We start from the raw sequence: 24,725 nt of genomic DNA, 5'->3' as shown, positions 1-24,725 counted from the left end.
TATAAAAACTTCCCAAGCGCTTAGTACAGTGCTCTGCACATAGTAAGCGCTCAATAAATACGATTGATGATGATGATGATGATGATAAAAACGGCTCCTCTCACCATCTTGCCTCCCCGCGTGGGCTCGGGCCGGCCGCGTGAAATCCATCAGAGAGCAGATGAAGCGACGTTCGTTACCTAGAGGTAGGGGGAAGGACGAGCAGAAATAAATAAACGAGCAGATGCTGATGGGGGTGCCCTGTATTTTTATAATTACTACATTTTATTTTTAGAGAAGGGGGTCGGGTTTTTTTTTTGGAAAGGGACTTCGGCGGGCCCGGGCTCGGTTCCACAAAAAACATCCCGGCTTGGGTCATCGGTTGTCCATCTCTCCAGGAACAGGCTTCCATCGTAGCAGGCGAGAGGGGCCAGGACAACATTTGGATTTGACCACCCCCGAGATCCGACTGAGTCGGTGACCTTGGAAGGCCGGGGTTGACCCCCTCTTTCCACCCCCAATTTCCCCTCTTGGGAAGGGTGACCTGGGGGCCTTGTCACAGCAATCAATCAATCAATCAATCGTATTTATTGAGCACTTACTGTGTGCAGAGCACTGTACAGCAGCACCGTGCTGCACACAGTAAGCGCTCAATAAGTACGACTGAATGAATGACTCTTGGTGGAGAGTAATGGAGAGTCATCCGGCTGGCTGCCGATTTCAGATGTTCATCAGGGGCTGGGGGTTGTTTCTAAATGAAATAAAAGATTTCTCCGTCAGGATGTCATCGCATTCCTGCGCTGCCTGCTTCTTTTCTTCCCGCTAGATCGGAGGAAACTGAAATCAGTTGAAATCTCGCAGCCCGTATTACTGACTTGATTTTTTTTCCTCTGCTATAAAAGCCAGCTCTAGTTCATTCATTCATTCATTCAATCGTATTTATTGCGCGCTTACTGTGTGCAGAGCACTGTACTAAGCGCTTGGGAAGTCCAAGTTGGCAACATATAGAGACGGTCCCTACCCAACAGCGGGCTCACAGTCTAGAAGGGGGAGACAGAGAACAAAACAAAACATATTAACAAAATAAAATAATTAGAATAGACATGTACAAATAAAATAAATAGAGTAATAAATACGTATAAACATATATACATATATACAGGTGCTGTGGGGAGGGGTTAGAACTGGGTTCTAATTCCCTGGCGCATAATAAGTGTTTAACAAATACCACAATTATTAACTATCATCAATGGAATTATTTACTGAGTGTTGACCGAATGCAACACACTGTACTCAGTGTTTGGCCTTTGTTTTGCTTTGTTTTGTTGTCTGTCTCCCCCTTCTCGACTGTGAGCCCGCTGTTGGGTAGGGACCATCTCTATATGTTGCCGACTTGTACTTCCCGAGCACTTAGTACAGTGCTCTGCACACAGTAAGCGCTCAATAAATGAGATTGAATGAATGAATGAATTCCCGTCCACCTCTTACCTATTGGGTGACCTTGGGCAAGTCACTTCACTTTTCTGTGCCTCGGTTCCCTCATCTGTAAAATAAGGATTGAGACAGTGAGCCCCACATGGGACAGGGACTGTGTCCAACTCAATTTGCTTGGGTCCACCCTGGCGCTTGGTACAGTGCTTGGCACATAGTAAGCGCTTAACACATAACAGCATTGTTATCATTATTATTATTATCTTTAAAATGGGAATTAAACCCTCCTCCCTCAGATGTAGTCAGTGAGTGATTATTATTATTATTATCTTTAAAATGGGAATTAAACCCTCCTCCGTCAGATTTAGTCGGTGAGTGAGCCCCACACGAGACAGGGACTGTGTACAACCCGATTTGCTTGTATCCACCCCAGCGCCTAGAGCAGTGCCTGGCACGTAGTAAGCGCTTAACAAATACCATCATCATTATTATTATTACTATGGGTGACGGACTGCGTCCAACCCAATAAACCTGGGTCCGCTCCATTGCTTAGAACCGTGTTTCACACCCAGTAAGCACTTAACAAATATTCTAATTATTATCATTGTATTCACCTCAGCACAGTCCTTAGCGTAAGAGTAAGCGCTTAACACAGGTCACATTTATTTGTTCTGACGATTTTTTGTTCTGACATGTTTTGTGGTCCATCTCCTCCATCTAGACTGTGAGCCCGTTGTTGGGTAGGGACCGTCTCTATATATGTTGCCGACTTGTACTTCCCAAGCGCTTAGTACAGTGCTCTGCACACAGTGAGCGCTCAATAAATACGATTGATGATGATCAGACAGTCTGTTGAACTGTATGGACTGTGTCCAACCCAACTCTTCCCCTCCAGACTGTAAGCTCATTAGAGAAGCAGCGTGGCTTAGTGGAAAGAGCCCGGGCTTGGGAGTCAGAGGTCGTGGGTTCTAATCCTGGCTCCGCCACTTGTCGGCTGTGTGACTTTGGCCAAGAAACTTCACTTCTCTGGGCCTCAGTTCCCTCATCTGGAAAATGGGGATTGAGACTGTGAGCCCCATGTGGGACAACCTGATGACCTTGTATCTACATCAGCGCATAGAACAGTGCTTGGCGCATAGTAAGGACTTAACAAATGCCATCATTATTATTATTATTAGCAGGTTGTCCTACATGGGGCTCATAGTCTTAATCCCCATTATACAGATGAGGTAACTGAGGCCCAGAGAAGTGAAATGACTTGCCCAAAGTCACACAGCTGACAAGTGGCAGAGCGGGATGAGAACCCACCACCTCTGACTCCTAAACTCCCTTCAAGGCCCTAGTGGCTCAGTGGAAAAGAGCCCGGGCTTTGAAGTCAGAGGTCATGGGTTCAAATCCCCGCTCTGCCAACTGTCAGCTGTGTGACTTGGGCAAGTCACTTCTCTTCTCTGGGCCTCAGTTCCCTCATCTGTAAAATGGGGATTAAGACTCTGAGGTGGGACAACCTGATCACCTTGTAACCTCCCCAGCGCGTAGAACGGTGCTTTGCACATAGTAAGCGCTTAATGCCATCGTTATTATTATTACTGAGATTTCACCTCCTCCAGGAGGCCTTCCCAGACTGAGCCCCTTCCTTCCTCTCCCCCTCGCCCCCCTCCATCCCCCCTTCTTACCTCCTTCCCTTCCCCACAGCGCCTGTATATATGTATATATGTTTGTACATATTTATTACTCTATTTTACTTGTACATATCCATTCTATTTATTTTATTTTGTTAGTATGTTTGGTTTTGTTCTCTGTCTTCCCCTTTTAGACTGTGAGCCCACTGTTGGGTAGGGACAGTCTCTAGATGTTGCCAATTTGTACTTCCCAAGCGCTTAGTACAGTGCTCTGCACATAGTAAGCGCTCAATAAATACGATTGATGATGATGATGATGTTTGTACAGATTTATTACTCTATTTTACTTGTATATATTTACTATTCTATTTATTTTGTTAATATGTTTTGCTTTGTTGTCTGTCTCCCCCTTTTAGACTGTGAGCCCGCTGTTGGGTAGGGGCCGTCTCTGTTGCCAATTTGGACTTCCCAAGCGCTTAGTACAGTGCCCTGCGCACAGTAAGTGCTCAATAAATACGATTGGATGAATGTAGGAATAATTAAACCCGGGCTCTTTCCACTGAGCCACACTGCTTTTATGGAGGTAGGTAGGTTTTGGGGAGTTACTACTAAGCGCTTAGTACAGTGCTCTGCACACAGTAAGCGCTCAATAAATACGATTGATTGATTGATTGATTGAGGGAAGGCCTGCCCTTCGCCTCAGGCCACCATAACTCTGGCGCGCGGGGGCCGACGGGAGCCGACGAGGTCGCGCGCCCGCCCAGCGCATGCGCCCCCCTTCGGGGCGCGAGGGAGGAGAAGCGCCCGCTCTGCGCCTGCGCCCTCCCTCGGGGCGGGGGGGAAGGGAAGCCTCGGTTCTGCGCCTGCGCCGTCCATCGAGACAGGGAAGCGCCCGATCTGCGCCTGCGCCCTTCGACGGGGCAGGGAAGCGCCCGCACTGCGCCTGCGCCCTCCTTCGGTGCGGGCGGGAAGGGAAGCGTCCGCTCTGCGCCTGCGCCATCCCTCGAGGCAGGGAAACGCCCGCTCTGCGCCTGCGCCCTCCCTCGGGGCGGGCGGGAAGGGAAGCGTCCGCTCTGCGACTGCGCCCTCCCTCGGGGCAAGGAAACGCCCGCTCCGCGCTTGCGCCCTTCGTCGGGGGAGGGAAGAGCCCACTCTGCGCCTGCGCCCCTCTCCCAGGCGGGGGTGGAAGCGCCCGCTCTGCGCCTGCGCTCTCCCTCGGAGCAACGGGAAAGGGAAGCGCCCGCTCTGCGCCTGCGCCCTTCGTCGGGGCAGGAAGAGCCCGCTCTAAGCCTGCACCCTCCCTCGGGGCGGGCGGGAAGGGAAGCGCCCGCTCTAAGCCTGCGACCTTCGTCGGGGCAGGGAAGTGCCCACTCTGCGCCTGCGCTCTCCCTCGGGGCAAGAGGAAAGGGAAGCGCCCGCACTGCGCCCGCGCCATCCCTCGGGGCGGGCGGGAAGGGAAGTGCCCTCTCTGCGCCTGCGCCCTCCATCGGGGCAGGGGAAACGCCCGCTCTGCGCCTGCGCCTTCCTTCGGGGCGGGCGGGACGGAAAGCGCCCGCTCTGCGCTAGCGCCGTCCATCGGGGCAGGGAAACGCCCGCTCTGCGCTTGCGCCATCCATCGGGGCATGGAAGCGCCCGCTCTGCGCCTGCGCCCTCCTTCGGGGCGGGCGGGAAGGAAAGCGCCCGCACTGCGCCTGCGCCCTCCCTCGGGGAGGGCGGGAAGGGAAGCGTTCTCTCTGCGCTTGCGCCGTCCATCGGGACAGGGAAGCGCCCGCTCTGCGCCCTCCGTCGGGGCAGTGAAGCGTCCGCTCTGCGCCTGCGCCCTCCCTCGGGGCGGGCGGGAAGGAAATGATAATAATAATGTTGGCATTTGTTAAGCGCTTATTATGTGCAAAGCACTGTTCTAAGCGCTTGGGGGGATACAAAGTGATCAGGTTGTCCCACGTGGGGCTCACAGTCTTCATCCCCATTTTACAGATGAGGTAACAGGCTCAGAGAAGTTAAGGAAAGCGCCTGCTCTGCGCCTGCGCCCTCCCTCGGGGCGGGCGGGGAGGGAAGCGCCAACTTTCAGGTTGCGCCCTCCATAGGTGCAGGGAAGCGCCGGCGCTGCGACTGCGCCCTCCCTCGGGGAGGGCGGGAAGGGAAGCGTCCACTCTACGCTTGCGCCCTCCCTAGGGGCGGGCGGGAAGGAAAGCGCCCGTTCTGCGCTTGCGCCGTCCATCGGGGCGGGGAAGCGCCCGCTCTGCGCCTGCGCCCTCGGGGCAAGTGGAAAGGGAAGCGCCCGCACTGCGCCTGCGTCCTCCCCCGGGGCGGGCGGGAAGGGACGCGCCCGCTCTGCACATGCGCCGTCCATCGGGGCAGGGAAGCGGCCGTTCTGCGCCTGCGCCCCCCCTCGGGGCGGGCGGGAAGGGAAGCGACCGTTCTGCGCTTGCGCCGTCCATCGGGGCAGGGAAGCGCCCGCTCTGCGCCTGCGCCGTCCCTCAGGGCTAGGGGAAAGGGAAGCGCCCGCTCTGCGCCTGCGCCCTCCTTCGGGGCGGGCGGGAAGGGAAGCGCCCGCACTGCGCCTGCGCCGTCCCTCGGGGCGGGCGGGAAGGGAAGCGCCCACTCTGCGCTTGCGCCGTCCATCAGGGCGGGGAAGCGCCCGCTCTGCGCCTGCGCCGTCCCTCGGGGCGGGCGGGAAGGGAAGCGCCCGCTCTGCGCCTGCGCCCTCCCTCGGGGCAGGGAAACGCCCGCTCTGCGCCTGCGCCCTCCTTCGGGGCGAACGGGAACGAAGGCGCCCGCTCTGCGCTTGCGCCGTCTATCGGGGCAGGGAAGCGCCCGCTCTGCGCCTGCGCCCTCCCTCGGGACAAGGGGAAAGGGAAGCGCCCGCACTGCGCCTGCGCCGTCCTCCGGGCGGGGGGACGGGAAGGGAAGCGCCCGCTCTGCGCCTGCGCCCTCCCTCGGGGCAGGGAAACGCCAGCTCTGCGCTTGCGCCGTCTATCGGGGCACGGAAGCGCCCCTTCTGCGCCTGCGCCGTCCCTCGGGGCGGGCGGGAAGGGAAGCGCCCGCTCTGCGCCTGCGCCCTCCCAAGGGGCAGGGAAACGCCCGCTCTGCGCCTGCGCCCTCCTTCGGGGCGGGCGGGAACGAAAGCGCCAGCTCTGCGCTTGCGCCGTCTGTCGGGGCTGGGGAAACGCCCGCTCTGCGCCTGCGCCGTCCCTCAGGGCAAGGGGAAAGGGAAGCGCCCGCTCTGCGCCTGCGCCCTCCGTCGGGGCGGGCGGGAAGGGAAGCGCCCGCACTGCGCCCTCCCTCGGGGCGGGCGGGAAGGAAAGCGTCCACTCTGCGCTTGCGCCGCCCATCAGGGCAGGGAAGCGCCCGCTCTGCGCCTGCGCCCTCCGTCGGGGCGGGCGGGAAGGGAAGCGCCCGCACTGCGCCTGCGCCGTCCCTCGGGGCGGGCGGGAAGGGAAGCGCCCACTCTGCGCTTGCGCCGTCCATCAGGGCGGGGAAGCGCCCGCTCTGCGCCTGCGCCCTCCGTCGGGGCAGGGAAACGCCCGCTCTGCGCCTGCGCCTGCGCCCTCCTTCGGGGCGGGCGGGAACGAAAGCGCCCGCTCTGCGCTTGCGCTATCGGGGCAGGGACGCGCCCGCTCTGCGCCTGCGCCCTCCCTCGGGACAAGGGGAAAGGGAAGCGCCCGCACTGCTGCGCCTGCGCCGTCCTCCGGGCGGGGGGACGGGAAGGGAAGCGCCCGCTCTGCGCCTGCGCCCTCCCTCGGGGCAGGGAAACGCCAGCTCTGCGCTTGCGCCGTCTATCGGGGCAGGGAAGCGCCCGTTCTGCGCCTGCGCCGTCCCTCGGGGCGGGCGGGAAGGGAAGCGCCCGCTCTGCGCCTGCGCGGCGGGGGGAGCGGGCCGCCATTTTGTCGAGGCGCCTGAGGGAGCGGGGCGGCGCGGCCCTCAGCCCCGGCCGCCGCCCCTCCTCATCGTGGTGGTGGTGTTCCCCGGTGCGGACGATGCCCCGGTGCCGGTGACGGCAGCCCCGTCGTTCCCCTCCCTCCCCCGCCGCCGCCTCCGTCATGGCGTCGTCCCGGTTCGACTCGACGGACCGCGGGGCCTGGTACCTGGGTCCCGTGTCTCGGCAGGAGGCGCAGAGCCGGCTGCAGGGCCAGCGCCACGGCGTCTTCCTGGTCCGGGACTCGTCCACCTGCCCCGGGGACTACGTGCTGTCGGTGTCCGAGAACTCCAGGGTCTCCCACTACATCATCAACTCGCTGCCCAACCGCCGCTTCAAGATCGGCGACCAGGAGTTCGACCACCTGCCCGCCCTCCTCGACTTCTACAAGATCCACTACCTGGACACCACCACCCTCATCGAGCCGGCGCCCAGGTAACCGGCGTCGTCGTCACGGCATTTATTCAGCGCTTACTATAATAGTAATAATAATAATAATAATAATATCTATCAAGCGCTCACTATGTGCCAAGCGCTGTTCTGAGCGCCGGGGAGGTCACCGGGTGATGAGGTGGTCCCACTGGGACTCACAGTCTTCGTCCCCGTTTTACAGATGAGGGAACTGAGGCCCGGAGAATAATATTAATCATAATGACGGCATTTATTAAGCGCTTACTATGTGCAAAGCCACCCAGTCTTCATCCCCATTTTGCAGATGAGGGAACTGAGCCCCAGAGAATAATAATAATCATAATGACGGCCTTTATTAAGCGCTTACTATGTGCCAAGCGCCGTTCTAAACGCCGGGGAGGTCACCGGGTGATGAGGTGGTCCCACTGGGACTCACAGTCTTCATCCCCGTTTTACAGATGAGGGAACTGAGGCCCAGAGAATAATAATAATCATAATGACGGCATTTATTAAGCGCTTACTATGTGCCAAGCGCCGTTCTGAGCGCCGGGGAGGTCACCGGGTGATCAGGTTGTCCCACTGGGAGGACTCCTCACAGTCTTCATCCCCGTTTTACAGATGAGGGAACTGAGGCCCGGAGAATAATAATAATCATAATGACGGCATTGATTAAGCGCTTACTATGTGCCAAGCGCCGTTCTAAACGCCGGGGAGGTCACCTGGTGATCTGGTTGTTCCACTGGGACTCACAGTCTTCATCCCCGTTTTACAGATGAGGAAACTGAGGCCCAGAGAATAATAATAATCATAATGACGGCCTTTATTAAGCGCTTACTATGTGCCAAGCGCCGTTCTAAACGCCGGGGAGGTCACCGGGTGATCAGGTTGTCCCACTGGGAGGACTTCTCACAGTCTTCATCCCCGTTTTACAGATGAGGGAACTGAGCTCCAGAGAATAATATTAATCATAATGACGGCATTTATTAAGTGCTTACTATGTGCCAAGCACCGTTCTAAGCGCCGGGGAGGTTACAGAGTGATCAGGTTGTCCCACTGGGAGGACTCACAGTCTTCATCCCCGTTTTACAGATGAGGGAACTGAGCTCCAGAGAATAATATTAATCATAATGACGGCATTTATTAAGCGCTTACTATGTGCAAAGCCACCCAGTCTTCATCCCCATTTTGCAGATGAGGGAACTGAGCTCCAGAGAATAATATTAATCATAATGACGGCATTTATTAAGCGCTTACTATGTGCAAAGCCACCCAGTCTTCATCCCCATTTTGCAGATGAGGGAACTGAGCCCCAGAGAATAATATTAATCATAATGACGGCATTTATTAAGCGCTTACTATGTGCCAAGCACCGTTCTGAGCACCGGGGAGGTCACCGGGTGATCAGGTTGTCCCACTGGGACTCACAGTCTTCATCCCCGTTTTACAGATGAGCGACTGAGCCCCGGAGAATAATAATAATCATAATGACGGCATTGATTAAGCGCTCACTATGTGCCAAGCGCCGTTCTAAGCGCCGGGGAGGTCACCGGGTGATCAGGTCGTCCCACTGGGAGGACTCAGTCTTCATCCCCGTTTTACAGATGAGGAAACTGAGGCCCAGAGAATAATAATCATAATGACGACATTTATTAAGCGCTCACTATGTGCCAAGCGCCGTTCTAAACGCCGGGGAGGTCACCGGGTGATCAGGTTGTCCCACTGGGAGGACTCACAGTCTTCATCCCCGTTTTACAGATGAGGGAACTGAGCCCCGGAGAATAATAATAATCATAATGACGGCATTTATTAAGCGCTTACTATGTGCAAAGCCACCCAGTCTTCATCCCCATTTTGCAGATGAGGGAACTGAGGCCCGGAGAATAATAATAATCATAATGACGGCATTTATTAAGCGCATACTATGTGCAAAGCCATCCAGTCTTCATCCCCATTTTGCAGATGAGGGAACTGAGCCCCAGAGAAGAATAATAATCATAATGACGGCATTTATTAAGCGCTTACTATGTGCCAAGCGCCGTTCTAAGCGCCGGGGAGGTCACCGGGTGATCAGGTTGTCCCACTGGGACTCACAGTCTTCATCCCCGTTTTACAGATGAGCGACTGAGCCCCGGAGAATAATAATAATCATAATGACGGCATTGATTAAGCGCTCACTATGTGCCAAGCGCCGTTCTAAGCGCCGGGGAGGTCACCGGGTGATCAGGTCGTCCCACTGGGAGGACTCAGTCTTCATCCCCGTTTTACAGATGAGGAAACTGAGGCCCAGAGAATAATAATCATAATGACGACATTTATTAAGCGCTCACTATGTGCCAAGCGCCGTTCTAAACGCCGGGGAGGTCACCGGGTGATCAGGTTGTCCCACTGGGAGGACTCACAGTCTTCATCCCCGTTTTACAGATGAGGGAACTGAGCCCCGGAGAATAATAATAATCATAATGACGGCATTTATTAAGCGCTTACTATGTGCAAAGCCACCCAGTCTTCATCCCCATTTTGCAGATGAGGGAACTGAGGCCCGGAGAATAATAATAATCATAATGACGGCATTTATTAAGCGCATACTATGTGCAAAGCCATCCAGTCTTCATCCCCATTTTGCAGATGAGGGAACTGAGCCCCAGAGAAGAATAATAATCATAATGACGGCATTTATTAAGCGCTTACTATGTGCCAAGCGCCGTTCTAAGCGCCGGGGAGGTCACCGGGTGATCAGGTTGTCCCACTGGGAGGACTTCTCACAGTCTTGATCCCCGTTTTACAGATGAGGGAACTGAGGCTCGGAGAATAATAATAATAATAATGACGGCATTTATTAAGCGCTTACTATGTGCCAAGCGCCATTCTAAACGCCGGGGAGGTCACCGGGTGATCAGGTTGTCCCACTGGGACTCACAGTCTTCATCCCCGTTTTACAGATGAGGGAACTGAGCTCCAGAGAAGAAGAATAATCATAATGATGGCATTTATTAAGCGCTTACTATGTGCCAAGCACCGTTCTAAACGCCGGGGAGGTCACCGGGTGATCAGGTTGTCCCACTGGGACTCACAGTCTTCATCCCCATTTTATAGATGAGGGAACTGAACTCTAGAGAATAATAATAATCATAAGGACGGCATTTATTAAGCGCTATGTGCAAAGCCACCCAGTCTTCATCCCCATTTTGCAGATGAGGGAACTGAGCTCCAGAGAATAATAATAGTCATAATGACGGCATTTATTAAGCGCTTACTATGTGCCAAGCACCGTTCTGAGCACCGGGGAGGTCACCGGGTGATCATGTTGTCCCACTGGGAGGACTTACAGTCTTCACCCCCGTTTTACAGATGAGGGAACTGAGGCCCAGAGAATAATAATCATAATGACGGCATTTATTAAGCGCTTACTATGTGCCAAGCACCGTTCTAAGCGCCGGGGAGGTCACCGGGTTATCAGGTTGTCCCACTGGGAGGACTTACAATCTTCATCCCCGTTTTACAGATGAGGGAACTGAGCCCCAGAGAATAATAATCATAATGACAGCATTTATTAAGCGCTTACTATGTGCAAAGCCACCCAGTCTTCATCCCCATTTTGCAGATGAGGGAACTAAGCCCCGGAGAATAATAATAATGATGATGATGGCATTTATTAAGCGCTTACTATGTGCAAGCCACCCAGTCTTCATCCCCATTTTGCTGATGAGGGAACTGAGCCCCAGAGAATAATAATCATAATGACAGCATTTATTAAGCGCTTACTATGTGCAAAGCCACCCAGTCTTCATCCCCATTTTGCTGATGAGGGAACTGAGCCCCAGAGAGGAATAATCATAATGACGGCATTGATTAAGCGTTCACTATGTGCCAAGCCCCGTTCTAAGCGCTGGGGAGGTCACCGGGTGATCATGTTGTCTCACTGGGAGGACTCACAGTCTTCATCCCCGTTTTACAGATGAGGGAACTGAGGCACGGAGAATAATGAATAATGACGGCATTTATTAAGCGCTTACTATGTGCAAAGCACAGTTCTAAGCGCTGGGGAGGTTACAGAGTGATCAGGTTGTCCCACGGGGGGCGGGGGGGGGGTGCTCACAGTCTTCATCCCCATTTGACAGATGAGGTAACTGAGGCCCAGAGAAGTGAAGTGACTTGCCCAAAGTCACCAAGCTGACAATTGGCAGAGCTGGGGTTTGAACCTATGACCTCTGACTCCAAAGCCCGGGCTCTTTCCACTGAGCCACACTGCTTCTGTAGGTAATACCTAGGAGGTAACACCTCCTCCACGATGCCTTCCCTCACCGAGACCCCTTTTTCATTCATTCACTCATTCATTCCATTGTATTTATTGAGCGCTTACTGTGTGCAGAGCACTGGACTAAGCGCTTGGGAAGTCCAAGTTGACATCTAGAGATGGTCCCTACCCAACAGCGGGCTGTCCTTCCAAGAAAGCCTCCATTCATTAATTCATTCAGTTGTATTTACTGAGCGCTTACTGTGTGCAGAGCACTGTACTAAGTGCTTTGGAAGTCCAAGTTGGCAACATATAGAGATGGTCCCTACCCAACAGCGGGCTCACAGTCTAGAAGGGGGAGACAGACAACCAAACAAAACATATTAACAAAATAAAATAAATGGAATAAGTATGTACAAGTAAAATAAATACCCCTGGGAAGTGCAAGCTGGCAACATATAGAGACGGTCCCTACCCAACAGCGGGCTCACAGTCTGGAAAGGGGGGGGACAGGCAACCAAACAAAACATATTAATAAAATAAAATAGAATAAATATGTACAAATAAAATAAGTAAATAGAGTAATAAATATGTACAAACATATACATATATACAGGTGCTGTGGGGAGGGGAAGGAGGTGAGGGGGAGAGGAAGTAGGGGGCTCAATCTGGGCCCAGTCTTGTTAATAATAATAATAATGATGATGGCATTTATTAAGCGCTTACTACATGCAGAGCACCGTTCTAAGTGCTGGGGAGGTTAAGGTGATCAGGTTCTCCCACGGGGGGCTCACAGTCTTCATTCCCATTTTATAGATGAGATCACTGAGGCCCAGAGAAGTTGAGTGACCTGCCCGAAGTCACACAGCTGACAATTGGAAGAGTTGGGATTTGAACCCATGACTTCTGACTCCAAAGCCCAGGCTCTTTCCACTGAGCCACACTGCTTCTCCTCTCCTCTACCTTCCTCATCCATTCCATCGTATTTATCGAGCGCTTACTGTGTTCAGAGCACTGGACTATGCGCTTAACCCCTCCCCACAGCCCTTGCAGATATTGCTACAGATTTACTGCTCTATTTTGCTTCTCTTTATTTACTATTCTATTTATTTTGGTAATGATGTGCATATAACTATAATCAAACGCTCAGTACAGTGCTCTGCACACAGTAAGGGCCCAATCCATGCAATTGAATGAATGGAGGAGACCTCACCTCCTCCAGGAGGCCTTCCCACACCGAGCCCACTTTTTCCCCTCCTTCATTCATTCAATCGTATTTATTGAGTGCTTACTGTGTGCAAAGCACTGTACTAAGCACCTAACCCCCCCCAGCCCTTGTAGATATTTCTACAGATTTACTACTCTACTTCTACATATTTACTATTCTATTTATTTTGGTAATGATGTGCATATAGTTATAATCAAGCGCTTAGTACAGTGTTCTGCACACAGTAAGCACCCAATAAATCCGATTGAATGAATGGAGGAGACCTCACCTCTTCCACGATGCCTTCCCATACCGAGCACCCTTTTTCCTCTCCTCTACCTCCTTCCCCACAGCACTTGTAGATATTTCTAAGGTCTACTACTCTATTTTACTCCCCACAGCACCTGTACATATGTTTGTACAGATTTATTACTCTATTTTACTTGTGCATATTTACTGTTCTATTTATTTTGGTAATGGTGTGCATATAGTTATAATCAAGTGCCTAGTACAGTGCTCTGCACGGAGTAAGCGCCCAATAAATCCGATTGAATGAATGGAGGAGACCTCACCTCCTCCAGGAGGCCTTCCCACACTGAGACCCCTTTTTCCTCTCCTTTACCTCCTTCCCCTCCCCACAGCCCTTGTAGATATTTCTACAGATTTACTACTCTATTTATTTTACTTCTACGTATTTACTATCCTATTTATTTTGTTAATGATGTGCATATAGTTGTAATCAAGCGCTTAGTAAAGTGCTCTGCACACGGTAAGCACCCAATAAATCTGATTGAATCAATCAATCAATCGTATTTATTGAGCGCTTACTGTTGGATTCATGATTGAATGAATGGAGACCTCACCTCCTCCATGACGCTTTCCCACACCAAGCCCCCTTTTTCCCCTCCTCTACCCCCTTCACTCATTCAGTCGTATTTATTGAGCGCTTACTGTGTGCAGAGCATTGGACTAAGCGCTTAACTCCTCCCTACAGCCCTTGTAGATGTTTCTACAGATTTACTACTCTATTTTACTTCTACGTATTTACTATTCTATTTATTTTGGTAATGATGTGCATATAACTATAATCAAGCGCTTAGTCCAGTGCTCTGCACAGAGTAAGCGCCCAATAAATACTATGGAATGAATGGAGGAGACCTAACCTCCTCCACGACACCTTCCCACACCGAGACCCATTTTTCCCCTCCTCTACCTCCTTCCCCTCCCCACAGCACCTGTATATATGTTTGTACAGATTTATTACTCTGTTTTACTTGTGCATATTTACTATTCTATTTGGGTAATGATGTGCATATAGTTGTAATCAAGCACTTAATACAGTGCTCTGCATACAATAAGCGCCCAATAAATACGATTGAGTGAATGGAGGAGACCTCACCTCCTCCAGGAGGCCTTCCCACACCGAGCCCCCCTTTTCCTCTCCTCTGCCTCCTTCCCTTCCCCACAGCACTTGTAGATATTTGCACAGATTTACTACTCTGTTTTACTTGTACATATTTACTATTTTATTTACTCTGGTAGTGACGGGCATAGAGCTATAATTCTATTTGTTCTGACGATTTTGACACCTGTCTGCATGTTTTGTTTTGTTGTCTGTCTCCCCCTTCTAATAATAATAATAATAATAATGATGGCATTTATTAAACACTTACTATGTGCAAAGCACTGTTCTAAGTGTTGGAGAGGTTACAAGGTGATCAGGTTGTCCCACGGGGGGCTCACAGTCTTAATCCCCATTTTACAGATGAGGGAACTGAGGCCCAGAGAAGTGAAGTGACTTGCCCAAAGTCACCCAGCTGACAGTTGGCGGAGCTGGGATTTGAACCCATGACCTCTGACTCCAGAGCCCGGGCTCTTGCCACTGAACAGTGGCAGTGCTTGGCACACAGTAAGCGCTCAATAAATACGAATGAAAGAATTTCACTGGCCTGGAGAGTCACAGGTTGTGGGTTCTAATTGCGACCCTGCCACTTGTCACCTTGGTCGAGTCCCTTCACTTCTCTGGGCCTCAGTGACCTCAAGGGGATGAAGCCTGTGAGCCCCACAGGGAACAATCTCTTTACCTTATATCTACCCCAGCGCTTAGAACAGACCTCGGCACGTCGTAAGCGCTTAACAAATACCATCATCATAGTTATTTTATTTTATTAATGATATGTAAAGAGCCATGGCTCAGTGGAAAGAGCCCAGGCTTGGGAGTCAGAGGTCGTGGGTTCTAATCCCGACTCCACCACTTGTCAGCTGGGTGATTTTGGTCAAGTCATTTAAATTCTCTGGGCCTCAGTTCACTCGTCTGTAAAATGGGAATTAAGACTGTGAGCCCCACGTGGGACGACATGATAACCTCGTATCATCATTATTATTATTTTATTAATGATGTGTATAGAGCCACGGCTCAGTGGAAAGAGCCCGGGCTTAGGAGTCAGAGGTCGTGGGTTCTAATCCTGGCTCCGCCGCTTGTTAGCTGGGTGACTTCGGCTGAGTCCCTTCATTCATTCAATCATTTATTGAGCGCTTACTGTGTGCAGAGCACCGTACTAAGCGCTTGGGAAGTACAAGTCGGCAACAGAGTCGATCTCTTGGGGCCTCAGTTACCTCATCTGGAAAATGGGGATTAAGACTGTGAGTCCCACGGGAGACAACCTGATTACCTTGTATCTCCCTCAGCGCTTAGAACAGCGCCTGACACATACTAAGCGCTGAACAAATACCATTATTATTATTATTATTTACCCTGATGGTATTGACCGCTGTCTACTTGTTAATAATGATGTCATTTGTTAAGGCCTTACTATGTGGGAAGCACAGTTCTAAGGCCGGGTTGGGGGGAGATACAAGGTGATAAGGTTGTCATTCATTCATTCGTATTTATTGAGCACTCACTGTATGTAGAGCACTGGACCAAGCACTTGGGAAATACAAAATGGCAATAGATAGAGATGGTCCCTACCTAACAACGGGCTCACAGTCTAGAATTGTCCCACTTGGGGCCCACAGTTTCAATCCCCATTTTACAGATGAGGTTACTGAGGCCCAGAGAAGTTAAGTAACTTGCCCAAAGTCACACAGTTGACAAGCGGTGGAGCTGGGATTTGAACCCATGACGTCTGGCTCCCAAGCCCAGGCTCTTTTCCACTGAGCCACGCTGCTTTTCTACCCCCCAGGAAACTGAGGCTTGACGCCCCCAACCAAGGGGGCAGGGGACAGCCATAATAATAATAATAATAATGCTGGTATCTGTTAAGCACTTAACTATGCGCCAAGCACTGTTCTCAGTGTGGGGGGGAGATACAGGACATCAGGTTTTCCCACTTGGGGTTCACAGTTTTCATCCCCATTTTCAGCAGTAATAATGATAATAATAATAATGTTGGTATCTGCTAAGCTCTTACTATGTGCCAAGTATTGATCTCAGCGCTGGGGTGGATACAAGGTGATCAGGTTGCCCCACGTGGGTCTCACAGTCTTCCTCCCCATTTTCTAGATGAGGGAACTGAGGCCCAGAGAAGAGAAGTGGCTTGCCCAAGGTCACCCAGCTGACAAGTGGCAGAGCCAGGATTAGAACCCAGGACCAGCCCGGGCTCTTTCCACTAAGCCACGTGGTATTTACTCAGCGCCCTGGACGCTGTGGGGGTGATGTGGGGCTCATTGGAAAGAGCCCGGGCTGGGGAGTCATTCATTCATTCAGTCGTATTTATTGAGCACTTACTGTGTGCAGTGCACTGGACTAAGTGCTTGGAAAGTACAGTTCGGCTACATTCATTCATTCAGTCGTATTGAGCGCTTACTGTGTGCAGAGCACTGTACTAAGCGCTTAGGAAGTACAAGTCAGCAACATATAGAGATGATCCCTACCCAACAGCGGGCTCACATCTAGAGATGGTCCCCACCCAGCGGGTTCACAGTCTAGAAGGGGGAGACAGACAACAAAATAAAACAATAACATCAGCACCATCAAAATAGATGAATAGAATTATAGATATGTGTGCACATCATTAGTAAAATAAATAGAATAATAAATATGCACAAATGTACCCAAGTGGGGTGGGAAGGGGGGTGATGGGGAGGGGAGGAGGAGCAGAGGGAAAGGGGGGCCTCAGTCTGGTGTATATATATAATTCTATTTATTTTGATGGTATTGACTCCTGTCTGCTTGTTCTGTTTTGCTGTCTGTCTCCCCGTTCTAGATTGGGATCCCGTTGTTGGGTAGGGACCGTCTCCATCTGTTGCCAAATTGTACTTTCTGAGTGCCTAGCCAGTGCTTTGCACACAATAAGCGCTCGATAAATAGGACTGAATGAATGAATGAGGCTCGACCTGCCCGACCGAGGAGAGGGAGCGGGCGGTCGTACTTACCATCGTACTTACTAAACTGGACTCTGGAGAGGAAGATGCGTGGCTCAGTGGAAAGAGCCCAGGCTAGGGAATCAGAGTCGTGGGTTCTAATCCCGCCTCCGCCACTTGTCAGCTGTGTGACTTTGGGCCAGTCACTTCACTTCTCCGGGCCTCAGTGACCTCATCTGTAAAACGGGGATGAAGACTGTGAGCCCCATTTGGGACAACCTGTTGACTTTGTATCTACCCCAGCGCTTAGAACAGTGCTCGGCACATAGTGAGCGCTTAACAAATACCATCGTTATTATCAGTCGGTGGTGTTTACCTGAGCGCCTGCTACATTGCAGCGATGTCAACCCGATTTGCCTGTGTGCACCCCAGAGCTCAGTACAGTGCCTGGCACACGGTAAGCGACGGATACCAGTTATTGTTAGGTGGTGGGTACAGTTTGGTAGAATTGGTGGACACATTCCCTGCCCATAACGAGCTCGTCAGTAATAATAATAAATAATGATCAATCAATCAATCAATCAATCGTATTTATTGAGCGCTTACTATGTGCAGAGCACTGTACTAAGCGCTTGGGAAGTACAAATTGGTATCACATATGATGGCATGTGTTAAGCGCTTACTATGTGCCGAGCACTGTTCTAAGCACTAGGGTAGATTCAGGGTAATCAGGTTGTCCCACGTGGGACTCACAGTCTTCATCCCCATTTCACAGATGAGGTAACCGAGGTACAGAGAAGTGACTTGACCAGAGTCACACAGCAGATAAGCGGCGGAGCCGGAATTAGAACCCATGACCTCTGCCTCCCAAGCCTGGGCTCTTTCCTCTGAGCCACGCAGAGCGGATAGACCGCCCAGCCCCTGAGTGTCAAGAGGTGGAGACAGGCATTAATTAATATAAACAAAGACAGGTGTAGACATACGGTTTGTGGGCGGAGGGATGAAGCAAGGTATCCACTGAGCACCTGCTGGGTGCCCAGCGCTTGCGAGGGCAATGCCACAGAGTGGGCAGAAGGCCCTGCCCATTGTCTAGACGGGGAGACAACGTAAACATACACAAATGTAGACTTGAGGATGATGGGCAGAGAGTTCAAACAGTAGTATTTATTGAGCGCCTACTGGGGGCAGAGCTCTGGACCCAGCGCTTGGGAGAGGACAGTAATGATGGTATTAAGCACTTACTATGTGCAAAGCACTGACAGTGCTACAGATTTGGTAGACTGCCCTGTCACCAGGACCTATAGTCTAGAGGGGAAGACAGACAATATAAACAAATAAAAGACAGATAGGGACATAAGTGCCGTGGGGCTGATCGCATCTTTTAATAATAATAATAAGAAGAAGAAGAATGGTGTTTGTTAAGCACTTACTATGTGCCAAGCACTGTTCTTATTTTAATGCCATCATTATTTAACGCTCTTCTGCTCTCCCAGCCGCTAGCAGCGGTGCTTAGCGCCAAGTAGACGACAAAATACTTTTGATCAGAGGTCAACGATCCTGTTTATTAGCCCTTTTGGACTCTGCCTTCAGTAGGCGAGGAGAGGGCTTGGCTGTTTGCATGCAGCAGGAGCTCAAATATAATAGGTAGATTGGTAGCTCTTTCGTGTGTATATTTACTGGCTGTAGTGGACGCTCCCGGGTGCTTAGTACAGTGATCGGTGCTCTCTCTGCTGCAAGGAGCGGGTGTGTCCCTTCTCATATTTAGGGGGGTGGGTCAGGGCAGCCCTGAAACCCGGCTCACTGCTTAATAGTTCATCCCGAATCCTCAATCCTCTGCTTTGGGGGGGACCATATTTAGGGGTGCTTGGAGATCTGAGACATCTTTGTGATAACAGTAATAGTGATGGTATTTGTTAAGCGCCTACTATGTTGCCTCCTGGGCAGCCCACTGACTGTACTAAGTGCTTGGAGAGCACATCCAGGCTTTTAAAGTCTAACACCCCTCATAAACAATTGAGACAAGAAGGAAGAACTGGATTATTCTTTTTGCTGGTGAATGGGTGGGTTTGGGGTTGCTTTTTCCACCCTTTCCATCTAAAAGACAGGTGTGGTGTGGAATATTCATTCATTCAGTCGTATTTATTGAGCGCTGACTGTGTGCAGAGCACTGTACTAAGCGCTTGGGAAGTACGTGTTGGCACCATATGAAATATATATGGAATGTATCTATATATTATATATATAGATATAAAACATATGGAATATATGAAAGTACGGGAAACTAGGGGTGTATTGAACCCATTCAGCGGAGCTGCTTGAATCTGTTCCCTCATTAAAGAGGTCATTTTCTTCTGCGGCTCTTTTAAAAACAGATAATATTTAAGTGCTTACCCTGTGTGAAGCAGTGTTCTCAGTGCTGGGGTAGCTACAAGCTAGTCAGGTTGGACTCAGCCCCCCGAACCACATAGGATAGGTTTACAGTCTGTCAGAGGGAAGAGGACTTAATCCCCGTTTTCCAGATGAGAGGACTGAGGCACAGAGGAAGGGAAGTGACCTGCCCAGGGTCGCACAGCAGACAAGTGGCAGAACTGGGATTAACTGGGATTGAGAAGCAGCGTGGCTCAGTGGAAAGAGCCTGGGCTTTGGAATCAGAGGTCATGGGTTCAAATCCCGGCTCCGCCACTCGTCAGCTGTGTGACTTTGGGCAAGTCACTTAACTTCTCTGGGCCTCAGTTACCTCATCTGTAAAATGGGGATTAACACTGTGAGCCCCACGGGGGACAACCTGATCACCTTGTAAATTCCCCAGCGCTTAGAACAGTGCTCTGCACATAGTAAGCGCTTAATAAATGCCATTATTAATAAATGCCATTATTAAAACCCAGAGCCTCTGATTCCCAGGCCCCAGCTCTTTCCGCCAGACCGTGCTGCTTCATCTGCGTTTGTCGGCCGCCAATCGAGATGAATTTGCTCACAGACAAAAGAAGGGTTTCCCGAGTCAGTGCGTGCCAGTTGGCAGGTGAAAGCTTTTTATAAATATAAGGGGAAGCAAATATTGAGATTTGCAGATATGAAACTGCCGCGGTCTAATGGGGAAATAGCACAAACCACATGTCCATTTGGAATCAGCCTGGCTACAAGGCCTCCCGCGGACTCTCACTTGGGTGATTCGTTCTTCTTTCTCAAGCGCTTAGTACAGTGCTCTGCACACAGTAAGCGCTCAATAAATACGATTGATTGATTGAGTGATTGATTTTACTTGTACCTATCTATTCAAATCTACTTTATTTTGTTAGTATGTTTGGTTTTGTTCTGTGTCTCCCCCTTTTAGATTGTGAGCCCACTGTTGGGTAGGGACTGTCTCTATATGTTGCCAACTTGTACTTCCCAAGCGCTTAGTACAGTGCTCTGCACACAGTAAGCGCTCAGTAAATACAATTGATTGATTGATTTTACTTGTACCTATCCTATTTATTTTATTTTGTTAGTATGTTTGGTTTTGTTCTCTGTCTCCCCCTTCTAGACTGTGAGCCCACTTTTGGGTAGGGACCGTCTCTAGATGTTGCCAGCTTGGACTTCCCAAGCGCTTAGTACAGTGCTGTGCACACAGTAAGCGCTCAATAAATACGATTGATTGATTGATTGATTGATTTCTCAGTGGATTTTGTTAAGCATGTGCCAGGCACTGTTCTAAACCCTGGGGTAGATACAAGGTAATCGGGTGGGGCACAGACCCCGTCCCACATGGGGCTCACCGCCTTAATCCCCATTTTCCAGGTGAGGTAACGGAAGCACAGAGAAGTGAAGTGTCTTGCCCGAGGTCACACAGCAGACAAGTAGAGGAGACAGGATTGGGAGCAGGTCCGTCTCAGTCCCTGGCCTGTGCTCTATCCATTCGGCTATACTGCCTCTCTCTGTGGTTAATGTAAAGAGGGGGTGGGGACTGGTCAGTTGACTTCAAAAAGTGTGTGACTGGAAGAGGAAGAGGGCTGTGCTGCCTGATAAGGTACTCGCTTGCTGTGGACTGTGTGTTTCCCGTTTCTGTCTCCTTTTTAGTGTGATGGGGGGCGGGGAGGCTCCAAATCAGTGTAGTCGGCTTCCAGCTCAGAATAATTCACCTCGACACTCTCAACTGTCACGTTAACATCCTAATTCACTGAGGATTTTCTCTTACGCCCCTGCTGATGGAGCCTGCGACCTGGTTCTTGTTTTTAAGTGAAAGTGTTAATGATCCTTCGGTTTGTTGTAAAATAATGTGTCTTAGAGAGTCTCTGAGCACACCATCCTCAGAATCCAAAGTGGCCTGGTCCATGGCCTTAACTACTCAGTCCCTCTTCTTCAGGATACCGAAACTGAACAGGGTCTCACTGAAGAATTAAGGGGGGGAAACCTCCGGGGGAAATTTTTACCAGGAAAAATGGTGATTGAGCCTGCCTTCCTTGGTATAGGGCTTGGCACAAAGAAAATACTTAACAGGGATGGGGCCTAGTGGAAAGAGCATGGGCCTGGAAATCAGGTCCTGGGTTCATTCATTTATTCGGTCGTATTTATTGAGCGCTTACTGTGTGCAGAGCACTGTAATCCCTGCTTTGCCACTGGTCTGCTGTGGGACCTGCTGTTAGATTGTACCTCTTCCAAGCGCTTGGTACAGTGCTCTGCACACAGTAAGCGCTCAGGAAATACGATTGATTGATTTGATTGGTCCAGTTAGCAAAATGTCCCTCCTAATTTGACTGTGAGCCCCATGTGGGGCAGGTAACTGTGACCTGATTAACTTGTATCCACCTTAGTGCTTAGAACAGTGCTTGGCGCATATTGTCAAATACCGTAATATCTTCTTAACCACTCAAATCAAAAATGGTTGACGACGCCTGGCTTTCTTAGACGGCGAGATTTAGGATGTGAAAATTCTGATGGAATGACCTGTTTTTACAAAAATTCTGATGGAATGACCTCTTTTTAAGGGGCTCATCAGCAATGGTATTTGTTGAATGCTCACCATGTGCAGTGTACTGTACTGAGTACTTGGAAGAGTACAGATCAACAGAGTTGGTAGAAAGGTTCCCTGCCCACAACGAGCTTATAGTCTAGAGGGTGTAAAATCTATTGCCAGCAAGCCGGACCACATTCAGTCAAAATGTTTTCAAAATTAAGGTTGCAGATAATCAGGCACATCTCCTGGAGGCCTTCCCTGACTAAGCCCCCCACACCCTTGACACTTCTCCAATTCTATATTGCATCTCCCTTTGTTCTTCCCCTCTCCCATCCCCTCAGCACTTATGTACCTGTCTGTAATTTATTTATTTATATTAATGGTCGCCTGCCTTTCCTCCTTCCTCTTCCCCCCACCCAGGCTGTAAGTTCACTGTGTGCAGGGAATCTGTCCGTTTATTCTTGTATTGTACTCTTCGAAGCACTTAGCACAGAGCTCTGCACACAGTAATCGCTCAGTAAATAGGACTGAGTGAATGAAGTAATCAGGTGTTCACAAAAAGTGGGACGGGAGAACTGGAAAAGACTGAGTGAATCTGTGAAGGTCAAACGTAAGAGAACTAGCATCATACACCAGTCAAGACCTCTCAGCTCTACAGGTTCAACAACTTTTTTATTTTTCCCTTCCTCTTTTATATCCTCCTGGCTACTCACTCTTATTGTTATTATTGATCATCATCATAATAATAATTGTATTTAAGTGCTTATTTTGTGCCAAGCACTGTGCTAAGTGCTGGGGTAGATACAAGCACTTAGTACAGTGCTCTGCACACAGTAAGCGCTCAATAAATATGAATTATTTATTTTATGTTCCAGTGCTCCAACAGACCACATCTCCACCCTAAAACCCCTCCTAAAATTGCTTCTGCCAGAGGCCTTCTCCGACAAAGCCCTCATTACCCCCTCCTTGCCCTCCTTGAGTACAGTCATTCAGTCGTATTTGTTGAGCGCTTACTGTGTGCACAGCATTATACCGAGCGCTTCGAAAGTACAATTTGGCAATAGAGGCAATCCTTACCCAACAATGGGCTCACAGTCAGCGTGGCTTAGTGGAAAAGAGCCCGGGCTTTGGAGTCAGAGGTCATGGGTTCAAAACCCAGCTCTGGTACTTGTCAGCTGTGTGACTTTGGGCAAGTCACTTAGCTTCTCTGTGCCTCAGTTCCCTCATCTGTTAAATGGGGATGAAGACTGTGAGCCCCACGTGGGACAACCTGATCACCTTGTAACCTCCCCAGCGCTTAGAACAGTGCCTGGCACATAGTAAGCGCTTAATAAATGCCATCATTTATTATTATTAGAAGGGGGAGACAGACAACAAAACAACATCAATAACATCAGAATAGATCAATAGATGCCTCTGCACTTGCTTCACAGTCACCGCAGCTCCAGAGCCCTGGGGAAACCTATCTTTAAGCTCCCAGACTTACAGATTAAAATAAATCTGGGCATTATTTTAATGTCTATCACCCTCCTTCTCTCCTTGTGGGCAGGGATCGGGCCTACTAACTCTCTTCTATCGTACTTTCTCGGGCGCTTAGTACGGTGCCCTACATCCAATTCACATTCAGTGCCTGGCACATAGCACTTTAACAAATACCATTATTTTTAATAACTATAAATGCTAACCTTCTCACTGTTCCTCATTCTCGCCTATCTCTCACCACCAACCCGCAGCCCTTGTCCTTCCTCTGGCTTCCTCAAAGCCGACAATTACTCTCCCCACTCCCCCCACCAAAAGCTGTATTGAAGGCACATCTCCAAGAGGCCTTCCCAGACTAAACGTCCCTCTACCCCACCCATTCCTCTTCTCTCATTCCCTTCTGCTCGCCCTGACTTGCTCCCCGCTTTGTTCTTCCTCCCTTCCAGCCCCAAGGCACTTAGGTACATATCTGTCATTTATTTATTTTTATTGATGTCTGTCTTCCCCGACTATAAACTCGTTGTGGGCAGGGAGTGTGTCTTTATTGTACTCTCCCAAGCGCCTAGTACAGTGCACTGCCCCCAGTAGGCACTCAAGAAATATGATTTGATGCAATAATACGATATCATGATTGGTAGTTTGACCCGCCACGAAGAGGCTCCGGGCTAGAAGGGTAAAGGAATAAGGAGGGAGGGTGGGGCTCAGTAAATACCGTGGATTGCCTTTTCTTTACTAAGCAAGCCGCAGTGAGGGAGCTGAGTCAATCAGTCAATCAGTCAATCGTATTTATTGAGCGCTTACTGTGTGCAGAGCACTGTACCAAGCGCTTGGGAAGTACAAGTTGGCAACATATAGAGACAGTCCCTACCCAACAGTGGGCTCACAGTCTGGAAGTGGGGGGGAGTCGCTATCCTGAGGCCGAAGCTTTAGGAATCAGTCAGTGGTATTGGTGGAGCTCTTACTGTGTGCAGAGCACTGTACTAAGTGCTTGGGAGAACAATGCAAGAATATTAGTAGTTCCCTGCCCACAAAGTGTCTATAGTCTAGGAGGGAGGACAGGCTGACTAAATTAAGGAAGAGATGATGAATTCATTCATTGTCGTATTTATTGAGCGCTTACTGTGTGCAGAGCACTGTACTAAGCGCTTGGGAAGTACAAGGTGGCAGCATACAGAGACGGGTCCCTACCCAGCAGCGGGCTCACAGTCTAG

General features: G+C 50.4%; 1 protein-coding gene across 1 annotated transcript in view; it reads left to right on the top strand.

Annotated features, from left to right (window-relative positions):
* Window positions 1-6,609: 6,609 nt before the first annotated feature.
* The window catches only part of CRKL (CRK like proto-oncogene, adaptor protein), a 45,138-nt gene continuing 27,022 nt past the window's right edge, over window positions 6,610-24,725 (top strand). The window contains exon 1 of the mRNA XM_038763257.1: window positions 6,610-7,380. Coding sequence (XP_038619185.1) covers window positions 7,070-7,380 — 311 coding nt within the window. The 5' untranslated portion in view covers window positions 6,610-7,069. The remainder of the gene's footprint in view (window positions 7,381-24,725) is intronic.

This window comes from Tachyglossus aculeatus, chromosome 21, assembly GCF_015852505.1.
Source record: "Tachyglossus aculeatus isolate mTacAcu1 chromosome 21, mTacAcu1.pri, whole genome shotgun sequence".
NCBI lineage: Eukaryota > Metazoa > Chordata > Mammalia > Monotremata > Tachyglossidae > Tachyglossus > Tachyglossus aculeatus.
This window is presented reverse-complemented; position numbering and strand designations above follow the sequence as displayed.